The sequence below is a fragment of the Pelobates fuscus genome, chromosome 8 (genome assembly GCF_036172605.1).
Source record: "Pelobates fuscus isolate aPelFus1 chromosome 8, aPelFus1.pri, whole genome shotgun sequence".
Classification (NCBI taxonomy): Eukaryota; Metazoa; Chordata; class Amphibia; order Anura; family Pelobatidae; genus Pelobates; species Pelobates fuscus.
Genome location: NC_086324.1, coordinates 13,647,178 through 13,674,379, shown reverse-complemented (window position 1 = coordinate 13,674,379; position 27,202 = coordinate 13,647,178). Strand labels below are relative to the sequence as shown.

At 40.7% G+C, this 27,202-nt stretch overlaps 1 protein-coding gene across 5 annotated transcripts in view; it reads left to right on the top strand.

Annotated features, from left to right (window-relative positions):
- Nucleotides 1-27,202, top strand: part of TNS1 (tensin 1) — a 401,409-nt gene that overhangs the window by 161,569 nt on the left and 212,638 nt on the right. For all 5 annotated transcript variants that reach the window (XM_063429252.1, XM_063429256.1, XM_063429255.1 and 2 more), the window contains exon 3: nucleotides 16,257-16,294. In XM_063429252.1, coding sequence (XP_063285322.1) covers nucleotides 16,257-16,294 — 38 coding nt within the window. The remainder of the gene's footprint in view (nucleotides 1-16,256; nucleotides 16,295-27,202) is intronic.

Below are 27,202 nucleotides of genomic sequence, written 5' to 3'. Positions count from 1 at the left end.
TGGGTACGTGTATAAAGTGATGTGAAGACCAGCTGCAGACATTATTATTTATACATGTAGTTTCATATATGGCCACATTTGGCACCAGTGTTCTTTACAACCAGAACTCTTTCAGGCTCATTTTAACAATATTCTTTAGATGAGACTAACTTGATCCTGCGTATCTTCAATATATTTAAATATTACTGCACCTCTCTGCTTCTGGGTTTAGTTGATAGCATGACAAGTCACTGTGTTGGATGGGGTGTGTTTAATAGGATAAGTGCAATCCATGAAACTCCGGGATGGGTATCTAAAATGTGTAGGATGTGATATGTGAACGATCTGGAATTGGTATTTGAAATGCTTTGGATGAGGTATGTAAAAAATAATGGGATGGGATAGTGTATGTTAAATGCGTTGGACTGAGTATGCGAAATGCAGGGGGTGGGGTATGTGACATGCATGGGGTGGGAATGAGAAATGCATGGGGTATTTCAAATGGATGACATAAGATGTGAAACGCATGGGATGACTATGTGACATGCTTGAAATGTAATGGGCTCTTTGTTTCCAATATGTTTTCTGTATCACTGCTATATATTACTGCTACCACTGAAACGCTATTCCATGCATTTACGACTCTTACTATGTTACAGTTATCCTTTACTGCTTCGGCTGGGAAGCTATTTAGTATATATTTTATATCAAGGTTAACCTTTACATCCTCCCCTGGGTAGCTATTCCAAGTACCAACTACCCTTCCTGTAAAGTAGCGAACTCTCACTTCACCCTTAGTCTCTTTTGGGTTCTTCCTTTGTTCTACATGTCACCATTACCTTGCTGCCCCTCTGCCCATTGTTGGCTGAGACTGGGAGGTAATACAGTGACCAGTGCTTAGAAATGCGGATATGGGTGACTGGTATGGAAACTATTTACAGATAAGAATGAAATGACTGTGTGGGCAGGAGTGTAAACCATATAGAGATAGATCAGGATGAAGGATCTGTAGAGTTCTAGGTGAATGGATTTTCTGCAGTGCGAGTACCAGGGGTATTGTTCCTCCTCTGTATTTTTCCTACTGGGCACTTTCATGGGATATTGCGTCCATCAAACTGGTTGTAGAGGTCCAAGAACGCTGGGGAGGGGGCGAGACAATAGTTAACCCTCTGAACGATTGTGGCACATTCCTCTGGAACTGCAAGGGTTGAGGAATGCAGAGAGTAATGATGGAGTAAAAGTTCTGGCACGCACAAATCTGTTCTTTAACTTTGTTTATTATCGAGCTCCTGCACTTCCAAACAAGGCCTGGAAGCAGCCGATTTCTGTGTTCTGTTCTTCATCGCCCTTTATGGCCTGTTCATGGGATCGGCACGTTCATTCCTGATCTACCACTCACAGCCTCTTTTTGTTTTTAACCCTCTGTGTCCCGGAAGGCACGAGCACTGCACCTTGCCACACCGCCAAAACTAGCCTAGTCCTAACCTCACCCCATGCAAACCAGTGCATGACAGTTTACCAAACTGGGCGTGAGATGGATGGAAAAATTAACTTACAAAAAAGCCACTAGGATGATTCCTAAAACCATGATTTGGATCATTTTCAAATTCATCTATGTTGACATAAAATTTACCATTCCTGAGCACTTCTCTACAGATGTGCAGTTTAATGGACACGCCTGCATTGTTAGCCCTGAGTTGTAAATAGTGGTAAATAGAGTGGGGTTAGTGCATTTTTTCAAATTATCAAATTCAGTTTTCATTTGAACACAATTCACTTTTTAAGGAAATACACCCCTGAGCATGTTCTAGATCATATTTATATATCTATTTATAAAAATATTTTACCAGATAGGATACGTTGAGATTCCTCTCGTTGTCCTGGGTCCACAAACCATTGCATTGTTACAATATGATACAATATTACAAAAACAAATACAATATACAAACAATATATATATGATACTGAGTTTGGGGTTTGGTTGAGATGGCTGGTTGTTTCTCTAACAGTTCATTGTCCAGCAGACCCCAGCTGTCCTAGTGAACAAATGGAGAGAATTAGCTCCTACTCCAACTTCAGTTTGGCAGCACCAGCCCTCCTAGTGGCAATTTGAGCAATGGAAGTACTTATAGCCCCCAACTTCCACCCAAGGTTCTACTTGATTCACAAGATTTTTGGGGACCATCGGTCAAAGCTCCAAAACTATACAGCTGCTCTATTAAAGGGATAGAAGCCGGGGCTGCTTTCCACCACACTACTTCCATCACCTGAAAGCCAAATCCAGGTCCAAAGTCCCGTCTTCGTACATCCAAAGGTTTTAGCTTCATACATCCAGAGGGTTTATGGCACACTCTTTACTTGAGTTTATTTTGATCGTGAAGCTCAGGATGTTTGTGTGTGTGTGTCTCTCTCTCTCTCTCTCTCTCTCTATACATATATAAATATATATATATATAATCTCCACAATAACAAAACTTACAATAATGTGCAGTGTGTGTAAATGTATCACAGAGCTCCACAAAACGAAACACACTGTAATGTTTGTACACAATCCTTGTCACACCCCTAGTCACACTCGCTACCTAAAACAAGTGTCCCTTGTTTGGGAAAAATTTTTTGGGAAGGATGCATCTTTGAGCCTTTTAAAAAATGATTTAAGGCAGGGCTCGACAAATCCCAGGCGCTTGTTCGCCATTGCGACTTGAAATTTTGCCCTGGCGCCAGGGATATGATGCCCTTTAGCTAAAGGCAGGATGGGGGAACAATGGGGCCGGCCGGTCGGCTCAGTGAGGGTGCAGGCAACCGCCCTGAGGAGCGTGCAGGCGGCTGTCCTGGGTTGCGTGCAGGTGGCCACCCTGGGCTGCATGGAGGCGTACACCCTGAGGAGCGTGAAGGCCCTGGCAGGCTGGGGCAGAGGCCCTGGGGATCGTGCAGGCAGCAGGCTGGGGCAGAGCGGGAAGGAGCAGTAATCTTCCTTTAGCTCCTGTCTGCTCCCTCACGCTGTATAGTTATGTCGGGAGCCGGAATATGACATCATTCTGGCCCCGGCATCACTACAGGGAGCAGAGAGGAGCCGCAGGTAGATTACTGCTCCCTCGCACACAGGATGAGCGAGCAGCCCCACTAGACCCCAGGGAAAGTCCACTCAGCTTTCCCAGGTAGGGAGGCTGGGTGGATTAAAATGGAAAATGTCAATTTGTGTGTGTGTGTGTATTTATGTCAATGTGTGTGTGTGTGTATGTACGTCAGTGTGTGTTTGTGTCTCTCTCTGTCAGTGTGTGTGTCTTTCTTTCTCTGTCAGTGTGTGTGTGTGTGTCTCTGTCAGTGTGTGTGTATGTGTGTGTCTCTCTCTCTCTGTCAGTGTGTGTGTGTCTCTCTGTCAGTGTGTGTGTGTCTCTCTCTCTCTCTCTCTCTCTCTCTCTCTGCCAGTGTGTCTCTCTGTCAGTGTGTGTGTGTCTTTCTCCGTCAGTGTGTGTGTGTGTCTGTCTGTCAGTGTGTGTGTCTGTTTACGTACCTGCACCCCTATGATCACGAGAGAGGTGTTTTTACTCACCTTCTTTCCCACGCTGTGCCAGTTTTCCGCTGCTTGTCCTGCCTTCATGGTTGAGATAATCAATCTTTAAGATCTCAGCTAAATCAATGCTTTCCAATAGGAAAGCATTGGGAAGATATTGCACATGTTCTCTATGGGTAACCTCCATGCAGAGCGTGGAGACGCTGAACAAAGGTGCTGCACACTGTGCACTCTGCAGCACTGACACAGGACTCCCTAGTGGCTGTCTGAGTGACTGTCACTAGAGGTGCTATGAGGCAGCAATGTAAACACTGCCTTTTCTCTAAAAAAAAGGCAGCATTTACATTGAAAAGGCAACAGGGACAGGCTATAGGCACCAGAACAAGTACATTAAGCTGTAGTGGTTCTAGTGACTATAGTGTCCCTTTAAGAATGGTATAAATTAAAGGATCACTATAGTGTCAGGAAAACAAATCGGTTTTCCTGGCACTATAGTACCCTGAGGGTGCCTTCAGTTACTCACCTTATTCCACCGCCGGGCTCCCTTACCTCTCCTCCCCCGCCAACGTCAGCGGAGCGGAATGCGCATGCGCGGCAGTGCCACATGCGCATTCAAAGTGTCCATAGGAAAGCATTTCTAAATACTTTCCTATGGACGCTCTGCGTATTGGAGGCATAATATGCCTCCAGCGTTGCAGATGCGCCACTAGAGGCTGGCTTAATCCCAAATGTAAACATAGCAGTTTCTGTGAAACTGCTATGTTTACAGCAGGCATGGTTACCCTAGAGGGACCTGGCACCCAGACCACTTCATTGAGCTGAAGTGGTCTGGGTGACTATAGTGTCCCTTTAAACTTCGCTAGTTTAAAAAAAAAACTGGCTCCTAACTTTTTTTAGCTGGCTCCTAGATTCCAAACAAATTTGTCAAGCCCTGATTTAAGCCCTACCTAGGCACAAATAAGAATTCCTTTAGATCACTTATCTTCCAGTCATTCAACATGAGGCCATCGGGCAGATTTGTGATTTCATGTGGAGAGGGCATGTCTTATAAATCCAAAATGTCTGCACACGCTGTGGAATTCCATGTCAGTAACATGTATAAGATCAGTTCCTTAGTTTTAGAATGTGATGATATATTTAATGGTACAAAACCCAACGGCTTCTTTTTTCCCTATGTTTTCCTTAAAATAAAATACTGCGATTATGATGAATTATGTAATACCCCTTTTAAAGCCCTATATCCCTTGGGTATAAACTCTTTACATAATGTAAATATTCTTCATATTATTACATTGTAATGGCTTTCTGACAAGATTTTTTGTTTTATAAAATGTAATGATTTTCTAATGACATTAATATGTTTTATAATTTAAAGTTTAATAATGCACCATACCCCAAGAGTTTCTTTCTCTCCAGTTCGAAATGAATTTGTTGCTTCAGGGGGGCTTTTAGAAAGTCTGTTCCAATATTTGGCAGACATAGATCAGCTGGTAATTGTTAGCAGTGTGAGTAGTTCCTTGTCATTCACGAGATATACACTCGAAATAGGGCCAGTGAACGATAGTGAGCTAACACTGACGTGTTTGCAGGCTGTTTTGAAACTTAATGAGTTATAAGAATAATTGATAATAGAAAAGTTTGATAATTTTCTTGCATTTAGCAGCAAAATAAAAAGCCAGGATGGTTGACTGAGTCACATTTAGATCCTATTGATCCCATTATGGGGTAAAATTCTAAATGTGTATTAATAAGCAGGAATATTCCATTGGTTTCCATGGTGATTGCTTTAGTTATAGAACCTTGGACCAGAATTGCTCTTTATATGTAACAGCACAAACTGTATTAATATGTTTATTTGTCATGCTCTGGTGCAATGATTTTCCAACTTAGACTGGCAGCTGCTGCTAGATCACACCTCCCATCCAACCGTTTGCAGGGGACTATGGGAAGTAGAGTCCAAATGCAGCTGCTCACATCTGTCTTCCAATAGTTGTGAAGTTCTATACTAGACAGCAGGCACAGTTCACATTGTATCTCATGCACAGCGGGTGGATTAATAATTCTTAATTATGGGATACCCAGAACCCCAAACTAACAAGGCTGCAAGTAAAGGTATTATTGTGCCTGGAGTGTCCTCTAATCAACAATACAGGAGTGTAGAAATCAGTCTGTGAATAAAAGAATATTTGATCGAACTTACATTTTCAGTTATATAGATGACTATCAGTAGGTCAAGAAATCACAAAAAATGTCCTGGAATGACCCCACCTACAATCACACGTTGCTCTCTGGCCATTCTAATTCAGATTGGGAGAGCTGTAACTCAGATTTTACATTCTGATCTCAGTGATGGCTTTTAGTCACAATGTATTAATAATCTAACTAGCTGATTAAAACACCTTGTATCCACCATGGGACTGGAAACTGATGGGGCCTGGATCACGGGATCCGAGATGCCCTCGCTAGTGTAAAGTGGGTAAAACAGGAAAAACCGAACTGCATTGCAGAGGCAGCCGGTAATATTAAATGCCCTTCAATCGGACTCCCAGAATCAGCCGCAGTGTGAGCTCTGGATAACATCCTAACATAATGCACTAATCCCCAGCTGTCTCCCATGGAGGACTGTGGCCAGCGGGCACGGTGGCAGGAACAGCAAACAGCCAAACTCATAACACGGGCAGATCATGTTTCCAGAGAGAAGCCAGGGTACCGGGCGGGCAGCGTGCTCCACTGAAAACAAACATCTCTGGAAAAGTCACACAACAACAAACATTGCTCTTTATTTACGGTTCATTGAGGGATATTTTTACAGAACTCGTCTCCATAACATTGCTCTGGTAATAAGGCACCATGGAAACTCCCATCATTCTCAGGGAGGCCTTTTACCCTTAATTCACCTTAGTTTGAGCTCTGCCTGAGAATGATGGTATTTACCTTTCACAGTATCTGGAGTGCAGAATGCCTTCGAATAAATGCCAAGAATCACTCCCTAACGGCCATAATGCTTAGTAAAGCTTTGTGAAAGCAAGGGCAGTCCAAGTACTCTGTATATCAACTACTATTTTTCTCAGCCTGTTAAATGCCTGGCTGAGAATGGTTGTGTCAGTCAACGACATCACATAACTCCAATATGATTGCGCCAAACTCTAATTTTCCATTCTGTCATTGCTTCCTTTATATGAACCTGCTTTCATTTAGCTCCCATCACTCTGAGCAAAAGGGAGATAGTGGAATTTGGTGTCCAACACCTGAAGGAATGTCAAACGTTGTTTTACCCCTGAACATGGTGGGTAGCTAGTCTCATTTGCCCCATTTGAGAAATGTGTGCATTTAAAGGGTTAAAGCTGGATATAGCTCAGACTGAAATACATTGCTCCATTTTGCCTCTACACCAGAGGTGACTGTCTCTCGAATAGTGCTGGATGTAAACCGCGTTTGCACCACCATGTCACTTTCCCTTTAAATCATTTCCCTGCCGAGGCATAATATTCAGCTTGCCCAGATTTGTTCCTTTCCTCTCCTGGAACTGTTTCCGGCCTCTGAATCCCAGCAGTGCAGGGAGGAAGCTCGCATTGTCACAACCTAAATGGACTTTTCCTCCACAATGAAAAATCGGAAAGTGATTGCGCAGCAGTGGTGCACCTGACGGGCATGATAACGCTTGTCCTTCTCTGGCCAAAAAGTGGCCTCGGCATTTAACCCACTATCAGAATAATTACTGCGATGGTTAAAAGATTAAACTGCTTCCCACACAGCACGGCCAAGACCTTAAAACAGAAAAAATACGTATTAACTTTTTAACCCCTTAAGGGCCAAACTTCTGGAATAAAAGGGAATCATGACATGTCACACATGTCATGTGTCCTTAAGGGGTTAAAAGAGGGCGTTTGTAGTGCTTCTGATCAATTTTTTCACTAAACAACAAACAGCCATCCCGTTATAATCGTATTGTTATATTCTGTGGCGTGGAGAGGGTCCTGGTGCAAAAATTAGTATGGACCCAGCTATCGCAAGGGAGATCAAAAGGTAGATTTCCATATGTCGTACAATGTTAAATACAATGCTTTGCCAGCTGGGCATCTACCGTTTGCAATGAGCAGTGTTTTTATTTTTATTTTTATGTAAGCATGCTTTTGTATGAAATATGTGAATGTAGGGGTGTGTTTTAATGTAGTGTTGTGTTTTGAATGCAGGGGTGTATATGTGTGTAGTGTTTATGTTTTAATGCTGAGATATACATTGGCACTGCCACACACACTGACAAACATGCAGATACACAGGCACACAGACTGGCACTGATGGAGATACGCTGATACACACACTGACAAACATGCAGATACACAGACACAGATAGAAACGTTGGCAGACACATGGACACACATGCATATATACATACACACAGATAGAAACCCTTACACAGACACATAGATATATAAATACTGGCACTGGCACGTACAGATACACAGATATAAACACTGACACATATTCAGATACACAGACACACAGATAAAAATACAGACACACATGCAGATGCACAGACACACAGATATATACACTGACACTAATGCACACACACAGAATCACACACCTGCACACTCAGAAACACACACTGAGACACATGCCCATACACAGAATCATACACTGACACACATGCAGATACACAGACACACATATATACACACTGACACACATGCACATACAGAAACACACACTGACACACATGCAGAAACACAGATATACACACTGACACACAGGCAGATGCACGGACACACAGAAACACACATACGGATGCACAGACACCATAAACACGTTTCCTATAATTTCCTATGAAAATGGTTAAAATATTTCTTTTTCTAATGCTCAAGGAAAAAACTAAAACACATTTTTACCCTTTAATTACATGACATTATGAACCATGTACTGCCTCCCTCTGTTTCCATCATTCACAGGCTGCCTCTTTGTTTACATACACATTTGATTTATTATACTGTATTATATGCTGACTGGTGCAGGACTCAATGCAGAATACATTTTTCTATAGAAGGCTGCTGCTTTTCATTGTATGTGCATTTATGCTACTGACATTCAAACTTCCATAAAAGGCTTCATGCATTACTCTTAACAGCCATTGATTCTTTCTCGTTCTCTCTGTAGCAGAGAAGGATTAAGATCATTCTTTACATAGGGATAGTTAACGGGACCAATTTATGTCCAACACCTGGGCTCTAGGCGGCTGCCTATGGCCACCAAACAGTTAATGCTCCTTTGCAATATAGCCAAGGACAGTCCCTGCCCTTTCTTTAACTAAGGATGACCACATAGCCACCAGACTGCACAGTGCGCACAGCTTGCTCTTGACGGGAGGAAATGTAACAGTTACTCCACCCAGGGCGCGCGGAGGAAATGCAACAATGGATCTGCGCTCAGCATCAAGTGTTAATTAATAAGAGCTCACCGGAGGATGGATCAAGCCTTTCCGTACCAGAGGGGTAAAAGTAATACATGGTCGCCCTTTCTGGTACCTATGGGTGGTTATATATCATTAACACTTTGGGTTCCAATCTTTTTTTTACTTAGCTTTTTTTTTTTTTTTTATGTGATCATGTAATCATTGCGCTGAGTTGTAGGATTTTGATCAGAGTTTTAAGTTCCTATTGTGAGACAAAAATGTACTTCTTGACCCCTTCCCCCCCTCGCCACCTCAATCTAAACAATTTCCAGGAAGGAAATAATGAAATGACTTGTGTAGTTAATTAGGAAGAAAAAAAGGGTAATTGTTCGAGTCAAGGTTTCCAGGGAACTCTGATTGGCTCGTGCTTGCTGAGTCTCGCTGTAAACTGCTAGTGACAGCTGATTTCCGTAGAATTTATATTGCAGTTTGCAGACATAATGCATGATTTGACCAATTAGAGTTTGGCACATAATATAAATTATTAAAGGATTTTTTTAATAGGGAAGGAATACAGGGCACCTACCACAGCCATATATTTAGGAGACATTGTGGCACTGCTTATGGGCACTATTAGAGAAGGGGTAATGACAGAGGGGTAACTCCAAGGGACCAGTAACAATAGTTTGGAGTCATAGACACACATAGTCTCATGCTTATCCTTCCAGTTTGCTCCTATAAGGTACCCACAGCTCACATTGGTGCAAGTGAACAACGTTCCACAAAGATGGGAAAATATGGATCAGAAGCACAGCCATATATTTGTGGTAACATTTTCACTATCTGGATTTACTCATAGGAACTTTAGGTAATTTATATGTGACAAACAGAGGGTAATTTACTAAATTGAGACTTGCCGAGAATTTAAAGTGAATTTCAAATCTAAAGGGACACTATGGTCACCAGAACCACTACAACTTAAAAGTGTAGTATAGTCTGCCCCTGCAGAGCCAGCAGTGTAAACACTGGCTTTTCTCAGAAAAGGTAGCGTTTACATTGCTGTCTAAGTCCACTTCTAGTGGCTGTCGCTCGGACAGCCACTAGGGGGATTTCCTGGATCAGGTCCTGCAATCTTTGCAGAACTTATTTTTAGCTTCTCCACACCCTACATGAAGACCCTGAATGCTCCACACAGGGAAATACTGATTCAATGCATCTCCATGAGGCGATGTTAATTGGTGCAGCACGGCGATTTCCTGCATATGTGCAATACCCTCTCAATGCAAAGCATTGGATTTGCTGAGATCCTCAATATTGATTACGAGGCGGTAGAGAGACCATAGTTGTCAAGCACGCCGCAGGACATAAGGTTAATACGTCTTAACTTTTAACCATCACGGGGGGGACAATAATTCAAACACGGAGTAAAACACTATAGCAGTAGGAATAAATGTTTGTGTTCCCAATGCTATAGTGTTCATTTAAGACCAAAACTGCGAAATCAGAAAAAAATCTCCCAGCCAGTTCTGTTTTGAGACTGGCTGAATTGGCCTTACATTTTAATCCACTTTCCATTTCAGGCATTTCTCACCTTAGTGAATAGCATGTCGCTGAGCTGGAGGGGTAAGAAGCAGTTAATGGCCCTCTGATATATGAACGTAATGAGCATTGCAAGCATTTGGTGTAGTGCAGACCCAGGATTAATTGTACCGCGTTACGGAAAGCTTAAGTGCTCTGTAGAACGATTCTGGATTTCATTTATTTATGGTTGATATTCAGTGATACAAATCTTTCAGCTAGGAGTTATGGCTGCGTAATGTAATGTACTATAATAATGAATGAGGAGTACAGCCGACTAAAATAAAACGCACTTTATTATAGAGGTACAAAAATCCCAGGTATCACACAATATCAATATCATACATACCACCATACATATACAATCAATATGAAACCTACATCCAAATCAGAACATCAGCATAATCAATCCTGGATATGCAGAATAAATAGCACCAATACAGATACAAAGAATAATGGATACCTGTATAAGAATGTCCCCCAAATAATACATACCAGAAACAAATGTAAATATCAGAATGAATGAGAGGAGGGTGAAAAAGTCAAAGAATACTCCTATCACAACAGGGACTACTACTGCCTTCACTTTCCACATCCTGTCTAGCTCTTCTTTCAGTCCTTGGTATTTGTCCATCTTCTCATGTTCCTTCTTCCTGATATTATGGTCACTGGACATTGCCACATCCACCACAGTCTTCGTTGGTACCTGATGACTGGTGTTGATAGCTTGGATCTTATTGAACCGTCTGACTCCATGGAGGTACTTGTATGTTGCAATGCTCCTTCCTCTTCCTCATGGTATCCCCAGGTACTCGTAGCTGTTCTCTGCATCTCCTATTTCACTTTCTGGTACTTGAACTCCTTCTGTTGTGATCACCTTCCCTCTTTTTGCTATCATCCGTCGACACTTATCTAGTTTGAATGCCATTCCAATGTCCTGGCTGTATCTCCTAGTTAGGGGGATCAGTGAGTCAATGTCCTGCTCGCTCTTGGCATTCAGCTTGATGTCGTCCATGTAGAGTAGGCGGCTGATGGTTGCTTCACTCCTGAACCTGTATCCGTATCCACTCTTCATGATCTGGCTTGAGATGGGTTGAGGCCTATGCAGAACAGCATTGGGGATAGTGCATCACATTAGTATATGCCACATTGATGTTCACTTGTGTTATTGTCATGGAATTACTTTCTAGAAGTCTTTTCCACTTGCCCATCGAGTTCTTACAGATGGCTCTTATTGTCTTGCTGACATTTTGTAGGGCCCGGCATTCCATCACACGCCAGGCCAGGACCCAGAAGAAGGAGCCAAAGATGGTAATATGGCGGCCGAAAGGATGAGGGCCAAACAGAGCATTTCTGAGCGAACAGAGACTGTGTATTTCGTTTAGAGGTCTTGTGTAGTCCATGCTTCGACGCATGAGAGCTGGTTTGGCAGCACGAGAGGGGGACCTACACGGTATTTGGCAGGTGGATTAATCTTGCGGCTGATCAGTGTATATATCAGTAATTATTTACTTCTTTCACTTGGTATTCTCGAACATTACTGAATCATCTTGGGCAAAACATAAAACTTCATTCAGGAGCATTTTTCAGAATTGTGAACTTTACTATTTGATTGATTTACTTTCATTATCCCACTTTCTGTTTTCAGCCTTTGCCTGAGCGATTGTGGGCATGTCACAGAATACCTGGTGTTTGGCTCTATGTTATGTCTGGTCCACGAAGGGTTAACATGTCGTTTTTCACCTCTTTCTTATTTTAGCCTCCATTTCCTCTGATTACGTGGAATGCCGTGATCCAATTACAGTTTTCAATTATCCCTGCGACGCTCGTACAGTTCTGCTCTGTATGTGAAGCAGTTCCTGCAGTTGAGTGGCCAGCACCGAGCCTGGGCAAGACATTGATGTAACTACATATCTCACATGTCCGGAGAAAGAACTAAGTCCTTATCACCCACCCTTTCCTGCCTTTCGAGGATTTAAGCCATGGAGCCATCTATACGGGGTCACGGAGTCTTGCGTTTCCTAGAAATTAAAAAATGTATTTAATATGTAGTTACCGAGCTCCATGATTGGAAATAAATCACTAAATTGCAGGAAAAAGAAATGAACTTGGTTATTTACAGAAAATCAGATTTAGCTGAAATTCAGCTACGGGCCAAAAACTACAGTACAAAGTATAGATTCGACTATTTATAAACAGCAACATTTCCTTAAATTGGTTTGGGCAGATTATTAGCAATTATGTTGGGGGGTATAATGCAGCATTGTACGATGGCTTTGAGTAACAGGGTCTGCTCAGTGAACCCCCATTTCCACACGCAGTGAGCAGTAATGTGGTTTAACACAGATCAGGTAGTCATTCCTTAAGCGTGAATTCTTTGCAATGTGTTGCTCTTCCTCAGGGACCGAAATAACATTGGGGTGTCGCTGGCTCTTTCTGTTCTGTGCTCCCCTAACTATTCACGCACATAATGCCCCCCCCCCTATTTCATAGCCCGTCTTCCATTGGTTGCAGATTTCGGATTGGGTGTTGTTGCTTCTCCACACCAACAGATATGTGCGTTTTTCTGGTTAGCTATGACTGATAGGAGTTGTAGAGCACGTTAGCTGTAAAGCCAGAGATTGCGTTATCCATCCAAGCGATATGTCTGACCTTAGACCTCTTGACAAGCTCTTCCTTCCCTTCATGTTACTGCAAATGACAGGCGTGTCACCATTAATTAATGTTTGTCCTCCCATTACAGAGTATACCAGCAGCAGCCCCTAGTTTTGTTATATTAGGTTTCAAGCCCTGGATATTCAGGATTCTCTGTGTCTATCCTTGTGCCATGGACCACCCAGGCTTCGAATGACAGAGTATTAATCTCTACTAATCTGAGGATTCTATACTCAAAACGTAATCTGAACAGAATGTAACAGATATGGACACACTGATACATTCGTTGGAAAGGACTGCGAGCTGACAGTCTAGGGGAAACGAGGAACAGGCGAAAGAGCGCATTGAATTTAGATCAGTGATGGCTTTAACCCCTTAAGGACCAAACCTCTGGAATAAAAGGGAATCATGACATGTCACACATGTCATGTGTCCTTAAGGGGTTAAACCCTAATTGTTGAGAATTACATTTTCCCCTGATGTTCAGCTGGGGACTGAGGTTAGCCGTCCCTGTTTAATACTTTGTATCTACACCTTTGCTAGCAATTTGCCCCGCACACCATGTAATAAGCGAAATGGCCAATACATAAATATGTATAATTGTTTTACTTTGTACAACAGGCTTGCAAATGCATCATCAACCCCCCTCAGTATATCTCAGTATATAGGTTTTACTTTTAAAGTATTTTCTACAACCGAGACAAAGAAAGCCAGGAATCACGGCATCCGTCATTTATTAAATAACACATTTTCCATTTTTTAAGAACTCCTCACGCACATTTGAAACATTCTCAAGTGTGTGAACCTTTACCACGTCCACTGGAAGGCTTTTCCCAGCACTCACTACTCTTTCTGTGATTTAATAACAACACACGTTACTGCTTGATTGCCATTTCATTTTAGTCCATTTTATTAGCCAATTCCAAAAGCCAGAATAGCCGGCTTGGTGGATGTTATTTAAACCTGTTCTCAAATTGCAGGAACCTGATGTCTGGGGCGCCCCTGAAATTACTGGCGTCCACTCCGCTCAAGTGTGTGAAAGGGCTGTTTGCTTGTATGACTGGCCTGTCATGAAAATGGCGAGGCTCTGCCTAACCTAAACGTGTTATTTCCTGTGCTAAATCTCCCCACGTTATGCCAGGTGCGGGAACATAGATCGGGACAATGCCTGGATTGTATGTGCAAAGGCTCAGCCAGCTTTGCTTACATATGTGTTCACCGCAGAACATGAACACCACGGATTCATGCTCTCACAGGATTCACAGAGAATACAGGGGGATTTTTTTAAAAGTCCCCTTTATTTACACTGTACTCTCTGGTTCTCCAAACTGGGTGGACTGAATATAGTGTGACACTATGTTCCAAGCATCCAATTGCTATTCAAACTAAGCTGGCTCGCCAAGATTGATAGGAGTTTGTCATTGAACTCAAAGAAGACTGAAAACGTGCTACCAGCATGGAAACCTGTTAAAGGGACAGCGCCAAGTCCTGTATACTGTTTGTTTGTCATATCGAACCTTGGAGAAGTGGACAGTAAGCGACATAAGAGAGCGCCAAGGTGTGGTAAGTTGGAACCTTGCTCTAGTGGCTAGGGTTGGTTTTGATGTCGATCACGCAGGGAAATGAATTAATTAAGACAAAGAACCAATGGATGGTTGCAAATACACGGTTTAACTAAAATTCAGTTAACTGAAGAAATAGCTGACTTGTAGAAATTTTCCAATTTGCCCATAAAATGTGAAATTCGCTGTGATTAACCCTGAGGGAATTTCACTGTATCTCCAGGGGACATTTTAAGTAGACACATGGGGTACATTGTTTACAGCAAAACAGTGAAATGAAGATTGGACACGTTTTCTTGATGATAATCTAAAGGAAAACAATCTTCACGTGATGCTTGAACTGTTTTACAATCTACATGATAAAAGAAACAGCATAACAATGATAGACCAACCTTTACCTAATTACTTTTAAAAACTATAGCCATATACGTGTGATTTATAAGACCGAGATCGCTATATATGTGTGAATTATAAAATAATGATAGCTATGTACGTGTGAATTATAAAACAGAGATCGCTATATATGTTTGAATTATAAGACAGAGATAGCTAATGCTATATATGTGTCAATTATAGCAAAGAGCCATATACATGTGAATTATATATGTGTGAATTATAAGACAGAGAGAGCCATATATGTGTGAATTATAGGACAGAGATAGCCATATATGTGTGAATTATAGGACAGAGATAGCCATATATGTGTGAATTATAGGACAGAGATAGCCATATACTTGTAAATTATAAGACAGAGATAGCTATATATGCTTGAATTATAAGACAGAGATAGCTATATATGTGTGAATTATAAGACAGAGATAGCCATATACATGTGAATAATAAAAAAGAGCCATATACGTGTGAATTATAAGAACGAGATAGCTATATACGTGTGAATTATAAGACAGAGACAGCCATATACGTGTGAATTATAAGACAGAGATAGCTATATACGTGTGAATTATAAGACAGAGATAGCTATATACGTGTGAATTATAAGACAGAGATAGCTATATACGTGTGAATTATAAGACAGAGATAGCTATATACGTGTGAATTATAAAACAGAGATAGCCATATACATGTGAAGTATAAGACAGAGATAGCCATATACATGTGAATTATAAGACAGAGATAGCCATATACGTGGGAACAGTTCATTGTATGCACAAAGTGTAAGCTGTAGTGGTGACTGTTCACTAAATCCTCTGAAACCTGATGCCAGGGAGTGTGAGGAGGGATAAGAAATCTTATTTGTTTTTGGTTTTAAGCATTTAAGTCCACGTTAAAAAAGAAAGGAGTTTAGAATGTGAGGCCCCCAGGCAGACAGTGATAGGAGCCCTGCCTGCAGCCAGCCAGGGTGAGTCTCACCTCCTACTGGTTAATACCTGGGAGCAAGGGGCTAGTATTGGCCAATGGCTAGTGATCCGTGCCCCAGGTGGTGGGGCGGGGGTTGTGTGTGTGATCTGATTGCTGTAAGATGCTGTATTAGGATTCCTGTCTGTTTTTCTCTCAATGTGGAACTTGATTTCATGCGAGGATTTTGATCATCGATTTCCCATTTTCTCTTCCCGTGCAGTCTGCCGATTATCGTGCCACCGGAAATGTGAAGGCAAGGTAAGGCCAAATTCTCACCCCCTCTCACACATTATTAAGTTATAAAAAAGGGGTGCCCAAACAGTGGTCACCACACGCAAAGGCGGACAGAGCATCATGGGATTTGTAGTTCCCCAACAATGGGAAGTCCACTTTTTGGCACCACTCACCAAAAGTTGTAATCACTTAAACATTAAAAGCAATGTTTTTGGGTTCTGCACTGTGTAAGTGAAAGAGAGCTTTGAGTGTGTGTGATGTGTCCTTTAATCCATTGCTTGCATTTACTATTCAGTCATTATCTTACGCACAATATTGTTATCACGTCACATTGGGGTTATCCACTTAATCGGGCATTGTGGAGATTGAGAATTTGGGACAATATTTCCAGTTTAGCTATCTCAACCGCAGAGTTTCCAGTAGGCGATTTCTCCATAGCCCTAATGAAGGGTTAACTGAACTTTGAATTGCAAATTATAGATAGATCAAAATATCCAAGTTGAATTTGGGCATTTTTTCCAAATTTGATATATTGTCCAACATTTTAAAATTCCTTTTCACTATTGTTCAGGTCTTTGTGTGCCTGAAGGAAACACACATTTCTCTGCTTATCCCTTTGGCACTCAACACGTTATTGTCTCTGGTATGTGTGATCTCTGATGAGAGATTTATAGATTTGTCAGATGGTGGTAGCAACTATTCCTATGGGCAGGCAGCGTGTGAATATTTGGGACTTGCAGTATGTCAAATGAAAATGCTGCAGGAAGGAAGTTAGGCTGCTACTTAAACTCTGAATTCTACAGCACATACAGTATACATACTGCAGGGCATCACTTTTCATGTTCTGCCCATTGAAATGAAGAAGTGACTTGAAGCCATGGTCGGCATGGCAACTGCAAATCCATGTGCCCTCTCTAAGTATGCGCATTCCTAGATTGGAACAGTCTCCAATTCTCATTGGCTATCCCAACGTCCAAATATTCACAGATTGCAACAAACAAACAAACAGTGTTTACTAAACAGTGAATTCAGAATTGAAAATTATATTTAGAAAAATCCAATACATAATAGTCATATAGGAATAGAAATGGAGAAAGTGTAACTGTTTCAAATGATGTCTTCATTTTGGAAACGTTGTATGTCGTTCTCTGCATGTGACTGTTAAAACACCCTGGCTGTTTGGGCCATTCTGAGTCTGTTACAAGGGTTAAAGCAGCCTGCTCTAAATTTGGACGGTATTGTATTTTTAGGAAGTGGCCACTTGAGGTTAGATGTGAATAGCAGAAATGGAAACACTATCTAATGCCGCTACATTGGCCTATGTTTTACAATTTACAGCCTGATTGGATTTGTTTTGGAGTTGCAGAACAAGGATGGCAAAATTGCTATTTACTAACCGGAATAACTTTGCTGCAACCCTTATTAGTAAATGAATCCGGAGCGCAAGCACTCCGTAGGATACTATAGAAACCACAATGCAGTTTGCTATTCACTAAGAGCCATTGCAGTTTTATATCCTCTAAAAACACCTTTTACTGGCAAAAATCCTACACATAGCGAGACCTGGTGTATGTTTTCACTGGGTGAGCTCAGCCAGCAAATTTAAACCTTTCACTGACACAGCGAAGAGCAGCGCAATGTGCTGGTCACCCCGGAGGCACTAATAGCAAAAGTAAAATTCGTTATTCATTCTGATCATCATTTAATAGATATAAATATCATGTCCTATTATTACTCCCTAATAATAAATAAATCCATAAAAAAGTGGCATCTCTGGGACCCAAAATAAATAGGAGAGGCCCGGTAAAAGGCCTTGTCTCTTTATCCACCCCATGGGCTGTGGAGTGAAGCGTAATATTTAAATAATGCTGAGTCTCCTGGGTCCTATAAGTAAATTAGCCCCAAACAGGTCCAGGACTCGGAGACCCCCATAAAATATTTGATATATACTTGCTGATAGTGAATGGGACACATCTTAAAACGATTTTCCAAAATTCAGCAGCAGTATGGGTCTGCGCCGCACCTAATAAACCTTCTTTCTTATTGCCAACTAACCGTAAATATCTTGCTTTTTTTTATTTGTTACTAAAGAGAATTCAAAACTAGATAATATTAGGAGCCCCTTTGTACCAAACCACTTTGCTGAAAAGGTATTTTGATATGTACATATGCAATAGAAAAGCACCATACAGTGTGGCATTATGGGAAAACCGCAATAACAGAAACAAACACTAGTCGGTGAAAGAGCTGTTCCCAAGAGCTTACACTCTAGTTCAAACATTCCAGCATGCTAGGAGGCGAGCTTATTGCTTTGTGAGATACAGTGTTAATTGTTCATTAACATGTCAATTAGAGGAATTTGAAAACTCCAGCTGGGTTATGGCCCCTGCGAGTCACAATCAACAGCTCTGATATGGTTCTTATAAGTAAATAAAGACTACAGTAACAGGAATACAATTCTTCTTAAATTCTCTGTACGTAGTTTAAGTTAAGTTTAGCCATAACGCTTGGAAAATGTGCAATGCAAATATTTGCTATTAAAATTGTCGTAGGGAATAGAAGAGGGATAGTTTAAATCTGTTTATCAGCCTAGTGACAATATAGCACAGCAGGAAGAGGACTTGAATGGGGGGGGAAAGTGACGGAATTTCACTTCACTGAGAATGACAAAAGGAATATTGTGTCGGGCATGGCTACAGGGAGGTGGCAGACTGATAGCAATTCAAAAGGGACGAGAGAAGACAATCTACATGTCAAGTGGTCCTGTTCCTATTTTGTGTTTTATTTATACAGCATTGACACATCACACATTGCTCTTACAAAGGATGCAGTGAAGAAACTACATGAAAGACAATAATGAATGGATAAGGAAAGTATGCGATGAGGAAAGCCTGTTTTTAGCCTTGATAAGAGTTTATATTCAGTGAGGGACTGTTGGCCCAATTCAGTCTGTCCGCAGTTACCTATCCTGTGGGGCCAGACAGCCGTCTATACACTAAACTGGGAGGTGTTGAGAATTGGCAAGGTGATTGAACATTTTAGGTTACAATATCTTAGACAGAGTTCATTTTCCAAATGGATATCTCAGCCTAAATTCAGAAATTCCTTAATTGATTCCCTACAGTGTTGGGATAGACGAATACACATTGTTAGAAAGTAAGACTGTTACTCAGTACAGCAGTCTTTCCCATATTATCAATGATATCACAAGATGGAAGAATTGTTAGATATACTAATAATAGTTGTATCACGGTTTCACATTTTTGTGTAGGTACAGCTTCCTGTTTCACGGCTGGGTACCTACCTATACAAATAAAGAAATGACTGCTGAGTCCTCATTAGTTTCTTGTTTTCGTTACCCGTACAAATGCACAGAAATAAAGTGAATTCATTTTAGAGTAACTTTCATTTGTTGATACTAATAGACCAGTAGCTTCCATGTTTTGAAAATGAAGGAATGAGATCAGCTTTGTCCAATATCTAATAACAAACAACACGGACACACGTGCAAAAAGTGATGAAACACAAAAAACTTAAGAAAAAACTTTAACTTAACTGATAGGTACACGGCCTCCCAAGGTTATCTCCCAGCTGATAACCAGGTTACAGGACTATATAGTTGATGGGATATTTTGGGATATTGCTAGTGTACCTATAATAGAGAATGAGATCAGCTTTGTCCAATATCTGTCTGTAGAATATCTTTACAAAGTATGACAGTCATTTTGTTATTTCTTTGGACAAACATTTTTTCCCACTGTTTATAATTAAATATAGCATTAAAATAAATAAAACAAAGTAAAGAATGTTTTATTTCTGTGAAGCCAGATTTGTCATTGAATGGTTCGTTAATGGTGTGATCAGTACGTCTTTGTGGGCATTTCTCCTCTATTGTCCATGAAAGCGTTAAGTAAATCTATTAAAGGGAAATGTTTGTTTTAAGTGAGAAGATTGTTTAGAATCCTGTTAGAATGTCTCACAGCGAACCTCTTTGTACTCTTTCTCACGGCTTCCCAGAACAGAGGGGTTAATTATCCTTACATCACTCTGCAGTCGTACCTCTCATGCATTCCTTGATGGCTGCTACTGAAACATGACTTGCGCGGTCCTGTGAACCCGCGCAGAAAGCAGCCAGTGTCTGATTTCTAACACTACTGGCATCTGGTCAATGTTATGGCGAAAATGGCAGGAAACTGCAGATCATAAAATAAAAATAAAAAAAATAAAAAGATGGAGGGCAAGACTACAAGCTCAAAACAGAGTCCCTTTTCAGGCAGCCACAGCGCCATAGTGTTGCATTACGTTTATACAAAATTGGCACTGAATTCAGTGACTGTTTCACAGAGCGACACGGAGTACAGGAAATCGTTGTACAGCCTTTTTTGGTTAAGTGGAGACGTGACTTTTTCATGTTTGGATAAATTGCTTTCACTTAATCCCAGATTTCAGTTTTTCTTCTGAGAAGGCAAGAGCAGAGTGGGTTATGGTTAGGGCAGAAGCATGATATTGGCCCCTGCTGTGCATTGTGGCCCCTGGAGGCTTTGGAATCCAAGTCAAGGAACCCCTTGACCTGGCTAACAAGGGTATTTATTTACCTCATGTTTAAAAAAATGGGTGCCCATGCCTCAGTGTTACCATACATGTAGAAAATGGCTGCCATTTAGGTCAGCCATGGATTTTGTAGCCTATTTTGTAAGTATAATATACTGACGTAAGAATTGGCCCTAATATTTCTGTTTATGCAGTGCGTGCTAAGAGGGCTTTGTACGAGCACTGATAAAACCATATCGTAAGCTGCACAAATGTTCTTGGGATACAAAGGCAAATCATCATTAATTAAATCAGGCAATTCCATGTTTACTAACAGAATAGTAACATAAGAAGGGGCTCAAAGAATCGAAAATATGAATTAATAAAAAACAAGTAAATAGACTTTTTGATGAGAATTTGTATCAAGCTATCTCTGTAATAATAGCGGATGTTGGCCAGCTGTAGCAATTTGTAGAACGCAGCCATTGCTTCCCGTCAGCAGACAGATAGTAGAAGCACAGATTAGCTGTCAGCAGCCAGAGATATTCCTTAACAGCGTTACTGGACATATACAGCCAGCGTAACGCCACGTTAAACACCACCACAAACTCAAACTTGGCTCCATTCTACATTTCAAAAGCAGCACGTTATAAATATAAGAAACACCAGCAAATAGAGACTCATAACTCACAAAGTGGCTGGAGAAGGAATTGAAACATTCTGTTCTTTTGTCAGATAAAAAAAGAAATAATAATAAAAAAAGTGTAGTTTGTTCATTTTAGTATGTGATTTCCTTTTGTGTAGTGTCTGGTAGTCCTGTGTATTTAATGACTTTAGCTTGTTAGAAATGAGTTATAACTTTTAGAACAATGGATGAGGTGTATTAATAAATGAGTATTTTATATCACGAACCCGTCACCATTCCCCCCCAAAAAATGTTAACAGCCCGTTTTATTCCTGTATTTCTGCATCCTTTACTTAATCCTAGAAAGAGTTACTGTTACAAACCCCAGCTCGTTAAAAAGACTCCGTATGCACCATAACCACTACAGTTCACTGTAGTGGTTATGGTGCAAGGAGACTATGCGTGGAGTCACTGTTTTGTTTTATTATTTCTCAAACTATGTCACATGATCTGAGAGGGTTAACAGGAATCTCGTTTGGATGCACAGGGCACCAGGAATATTCTCAGAATATTAAAAGTGAATTTCAAGGTTTAGACTAAATCAGCTGAATTGGAGGCATAGATGATTTAAGGATTATTTCTGTCTAGCTATTTGGCATTACATTTTAAAGGAACAATACAAACATACATTCCTGACACTATAGTTTTGAAAGCACTGTTTGGGTTACCAGCCCCCTCCTTAATTTAAAAATCTGTTCCACTTACCTTTTTTCGAACGCCGTGCAGGTCTTACTGCAGCTGGCCCCACCCTGCCTCCTTGGCTGAGATCATCAAACTTGATGATCTCAGCCAAGCTAATGATTTTCCATGCATCTCCTCATAGAGATGCATTCACTCAATACATTTCTATGAGGAACGTTCATCGTCCCCATGCAAGGCGTTGTGCAGCACTGACCCAGAAAGCACTTCCAGTGTCTGTCTGAGTAACTGTCAATGGAGGTGTCCCTAGGCAGTAATGAAAACACTGCCTTTTCTTTGAAAATGCAGTGTTTACATTAAAAAGCCTGCAGCTGTAATGATACAATAAACTATAATGATACAATGAGTCGTATTTATACAATATGCTGTAATAATTCTATATGTTGTCATGGGACAAGGAATGCTACGGGAACCTTAACACATTCATCAAAATGAAGTTGTTATGGTCCCAGATGGTCCCTGGTACTTCCTTACCTTTAGAGGTTAATCTGTTAATTAACAGTTTAATCCCCAAAGTCCAGTCTGCAGTGCAGTTTCTCCCTGCATCCATCCTCATTCAGAAATTCTTCTAGGGGAAGTCTCGGAGGCTGGTGGGCACAGAATTCTGCCAATCAGTGGCTTCCCATTTGGGGAATGGGGGTCCACTGATTGTCTGAGAGCGTCAGCTGACTGCTCGCTCTAAGCCAGCAGCGCCCTAGACTTTCATTTCGAAACCTTTCAGCAAGCGAATGTTGGAGGGGCAGAATGATCTGTCATTGGAGGAGAGACATTGAGATTAAACCATTCTTTAGCCATTGTATCAGTGAACAGAATATGCAGACATCAATAACAATATTATAATAACAGCTGTGTGTATTATTTTATACACCTGTCTGTAGTAGGTGTGTCTGAAATAGAACAACCTGAGAAATCCACTATGAATAATAATTTTTAGTGTAATGTAGTCATTTCAACAATCATTTATTTTTCTTTAATAATGGATAATTCTCCTTATTGCACTTAACAACTCTTTCCCCCCATATAACTTGTTACTTTGAAATTGCAAATAGAATTTTCAGTTTAAAATGGTCACCTGTATGTACACCCTATGTGGTTATGTACCGGTGAGGATTGGACTTTTAAACAGGTTACTGTTTGTAAAATGTGTTACGCGAGGTACAGGATTAAAAAGGATTGTAAACTGACAGATGGTCAATTAGAGGAGGTTAGCAGAATGCCCAGCTCTGCTCTCTCCAACGCACTTTAAAACAGGACAGTGCACTATGCCTCACACAGGTTCTTAAAAACTGCCACGGACTACGTTCCCCAAGATGCTTAGAAGACAGATTTTTTTTTTTTCAAGCATCATTATGAGTCATTGCTTGCAGCAGGTGGAGAAATGCGTTGGCCATTACTGCTACGAATGTTAAAAAGCAAAACAAAACAGAATCACACAATAAACTAAAAAAGTGTTTTATTTAAAATGGTTCCATTCCCGGAAAAATGTCTTTAGTCCTTTTTTTATCGGAAGCAGTGCTGGGGAAATGTATCCATTAAACTGGGGATTATAAATAATTAACAAAGTAATTGAAATTGTTGGCTAAATTGACCAAACTGGGAATAAATCGCTGGAGAATTCTCCAGATTAGCTAATTTGCTTTAACCCCTTAAGGACACATGACATGTCTGACACGTCATGATTCCCTTTTATTCCAGAAGCTTGGTCCTTAAGGGGTTAAAGGGACACTATAGTCGCCAAAACAAGTTTAGTTTAATGAAGCAGTTTTGGTGTATAGGTCAAGCCTTTGAAGTTTTACAGCTCAATTCTCTGCCACTTGGGAATTAAATCACTTTTGTTTCTGTTTATGCAGCCTTAGCCACGCCTCCCCTGGCAGTGACTGGCACAGTCTGCATGAAAACAAAATGGGTTAATTTTTTTCTTTAATAGTTTCCTGCTCTGTAAAATGAACTTTAATTACATACATGAGCCTCCTGCAGGGTCTAGAACGCTAATAACAGAGCAAGAGATAGAAATTTCTGAATTAAATTGCATTTATGATAAAGGAAGTGTAAACATTAGATGACCATTTACAGGAAGTGTTTGGGAAGGCTGTTTAGTCACATGCAGGGAGGGAGGTGTGGGTAGGGCTTTATAAACATAGTGATTTAACTCCTAAATGGCAGAGAATTGAGCAGTGAGACTGCAGGGGCATGATCTATACACCAAAACTGCTTCATTGAGCTAAAGTTGGTTTGATGCTGTTATTGTCCCTTCACAATTTGGGTGAATGGAGGTGATATTTAGACATTTAAAAACCATATTGAAGGTCAGGACCATGAAACTAGACTTTCAGTGCTATTCTCTATACCTGAACTCACAGGGAATTGACAATTTCAGGCCAGAACAGCTGAATTGTAAACATGTTCCCAGCGCAGCTAATTGACCTCACATTTTAATTCACAGTTCAGTGACTAGCGCTCTTCAGAATTCAGTAAAATATAAATTGTGAGAAACTGACCAGGGGATTGAAAATTTTAGGTAAGATAGTGAGCAGAAAGAATGACTGATTTGAATAATTTTTCCAAATAATTTTGGCCTAAAATATAGAATCCCCCGAGAATTCCTGGCACGTATTCACAGTTTAGTTTATGTGAACGTACTCCATTCCTCCATAGCAGCTTCTCTGTAAAGCGTGGAAAAATGTTGGGGCTGACTGAGGATGATGGGAATTGTAGATCACAAGGGAACACATATATCCGGAAAATAGGTAATTGCTTTGCTGCTTCGATCTAAACACAGAGGGCGTCTCCCCACTCTCCGTACTTAGCCTTCCTGCGGCAGAATGTCATAAATTAAGATTTATCTGTTTACTTGCAAATCTCTCAGCAGCTCCGATACCTGGCCGTCTCCCCAGGTGTGGGCACAGGTTGGATCTAGATTTATTCTAAAGACAGATTACGAGACAGGGCAGGAATTCTGCCATCTCTGAAGCCGTGTTTATCTATGGGGAAGAAGAAAGGAATGGCTGATTTCTAGCAAATATTTGTACCGGAACATGACTCCCATTAGCTCCAGCTATGAATTAATGCGTGGTACTGAGCAATGACATGGAGTTTGTCATGCAGGCATAGGCAACCTTCGGCACTCCAGATGTTTTGAACCACACCTCCCATGATGCTTTACCAGCATTATGGGTGTAAGAGCATTATGGGGGATGTAGTCCACAACAGAGTATAGTGGAGTAGTGACTTGATGATAAAATACTTGGTAAAGGATGCTTCAAGCTGACATACACAGGACTGTATGAGGCGTGTGCTATACTATTATTTGTCACATGGGGGGTTGCTGAAAAGAATTCGGAGGAGGACTCTCTTCTCTCTTCCTGGCCACTTTTAGGTCTCAAATAAGTATTGTTGGATAATTTGGATACACTTTAAAAATAATTTGTTCAGCATGTTAAAATATGGAAAAATAATATCATATATAAAATAAAAAAAATAAAAAAACATTTGAAATTTTTTTTATATACTTCACAATATTTACTTATTTTAAATGTTTATCCAAAAGTAGTAAATCAATTGGAAATCATATCCAACAATATTAATTTGAAGTGTAATTTGATATAGTTCGACCCTTGAAACAAAGAAATTGGGCCCCAAATTGGGGCACAGCTCAGTCATACTGAAATTGCTGAAATATAAACCAGAAAATGGTATCAACAAACAAATAAATAGTAAAAATGAAAGACGAAGGCCTGAAAATCTCATGCTATTTCACACTATAGGCCGCAATGAATTATTAAAGGAAATAAATTATCTTTTTTTCATCCCTACCTTTAGTATGTGATCGGATGCTCCAGCCATGTTCATACACCTTGGGTCAGACAGTGTTTGAAAACCATAGAGTTATTCTCTGGTGCTTCACTCTCAGCACAGACACAGGGGAGACCATAAAGACTAACTGTCGGATTTCCAACACTGGCTGACCCGAGGTGCATGCATATGGCTGAAACATACTCACATACTAAATATAGGGATGAGTTTCTCTCTTTTTTACATACACTTAATAAAAAAAATCTGTCTTTTCAAAGCTTGATGGAAGAATTATTACATTAAAATAGTTTTGAGGTGACAATTGTCCCATATTCTATACCACATAGACTAATTAAATGAATGGTGGGGGTTCACTGCCAATATTTAGGTGGGGCTGTCACTGATTCCCCCTGTCTCCTCACCTGATGTGTATTATGGGAGGAGATGTTTATCTATAGGGTCTCAGTTTACAGAAAGGGGGTGATGAGAGCTCCTAGGAATAAAAGGGTGTCTTGGCCTCCCCCAGATTTGTGCAGCACCTCCTGTAAAAGGGCAGTGTTGACCCTTAAACGGTTTGGTCTTTGGAAAAACTGGAGCGTTCGGGTGGATCCCCAACCTTCCCAGGTATGATGGTCACTGGCCAGACAGGGCCTCAACGAGAGTAAACTCATGGCAGCCCACCGGACAGATAGTAAAGACAGACTTCTTCAGCCAGTAAGAGTAAAACCAGACAAAATCCACCATGTTTTCACAAATACAGATATTTCCTTATCTCTACTTATTTGATATTTCCTTACGTGTAAGAAGCAGATCTAAAAATGAAAGTGTACTGTCTCTTTAAGTATTTAACACTGCCTTCCATTCATTGCTAAACAAAAATAAACTAGTCTGAATTACTCATTTCAATTCAAACTCTGGCACGGCCTGGAAAAGCCGTCAGGAAACGGTTTCCATGGCAGCTGAAATTTGGAAATGCACAATCTTTGCCCTTTGACCTGCATTATTGATACCTCCTTTTTAACCCTTTATGTTTTGAAGGAGTAAGCAAGTGTGAGGTCAATAAATGAATTGAAAGCTGAATTTCAGAATTTAGGCCAAACGAAGTGATTTTGAAAGATAAATTCCAAGTCTCGGCTTGTCTATTTTCGTTTTTGCAGTTGAGGTTAATTTCCACCCCCATTCACTGTTTAGCGAATAAGTCCTTATACTAGTATTACAATATGATA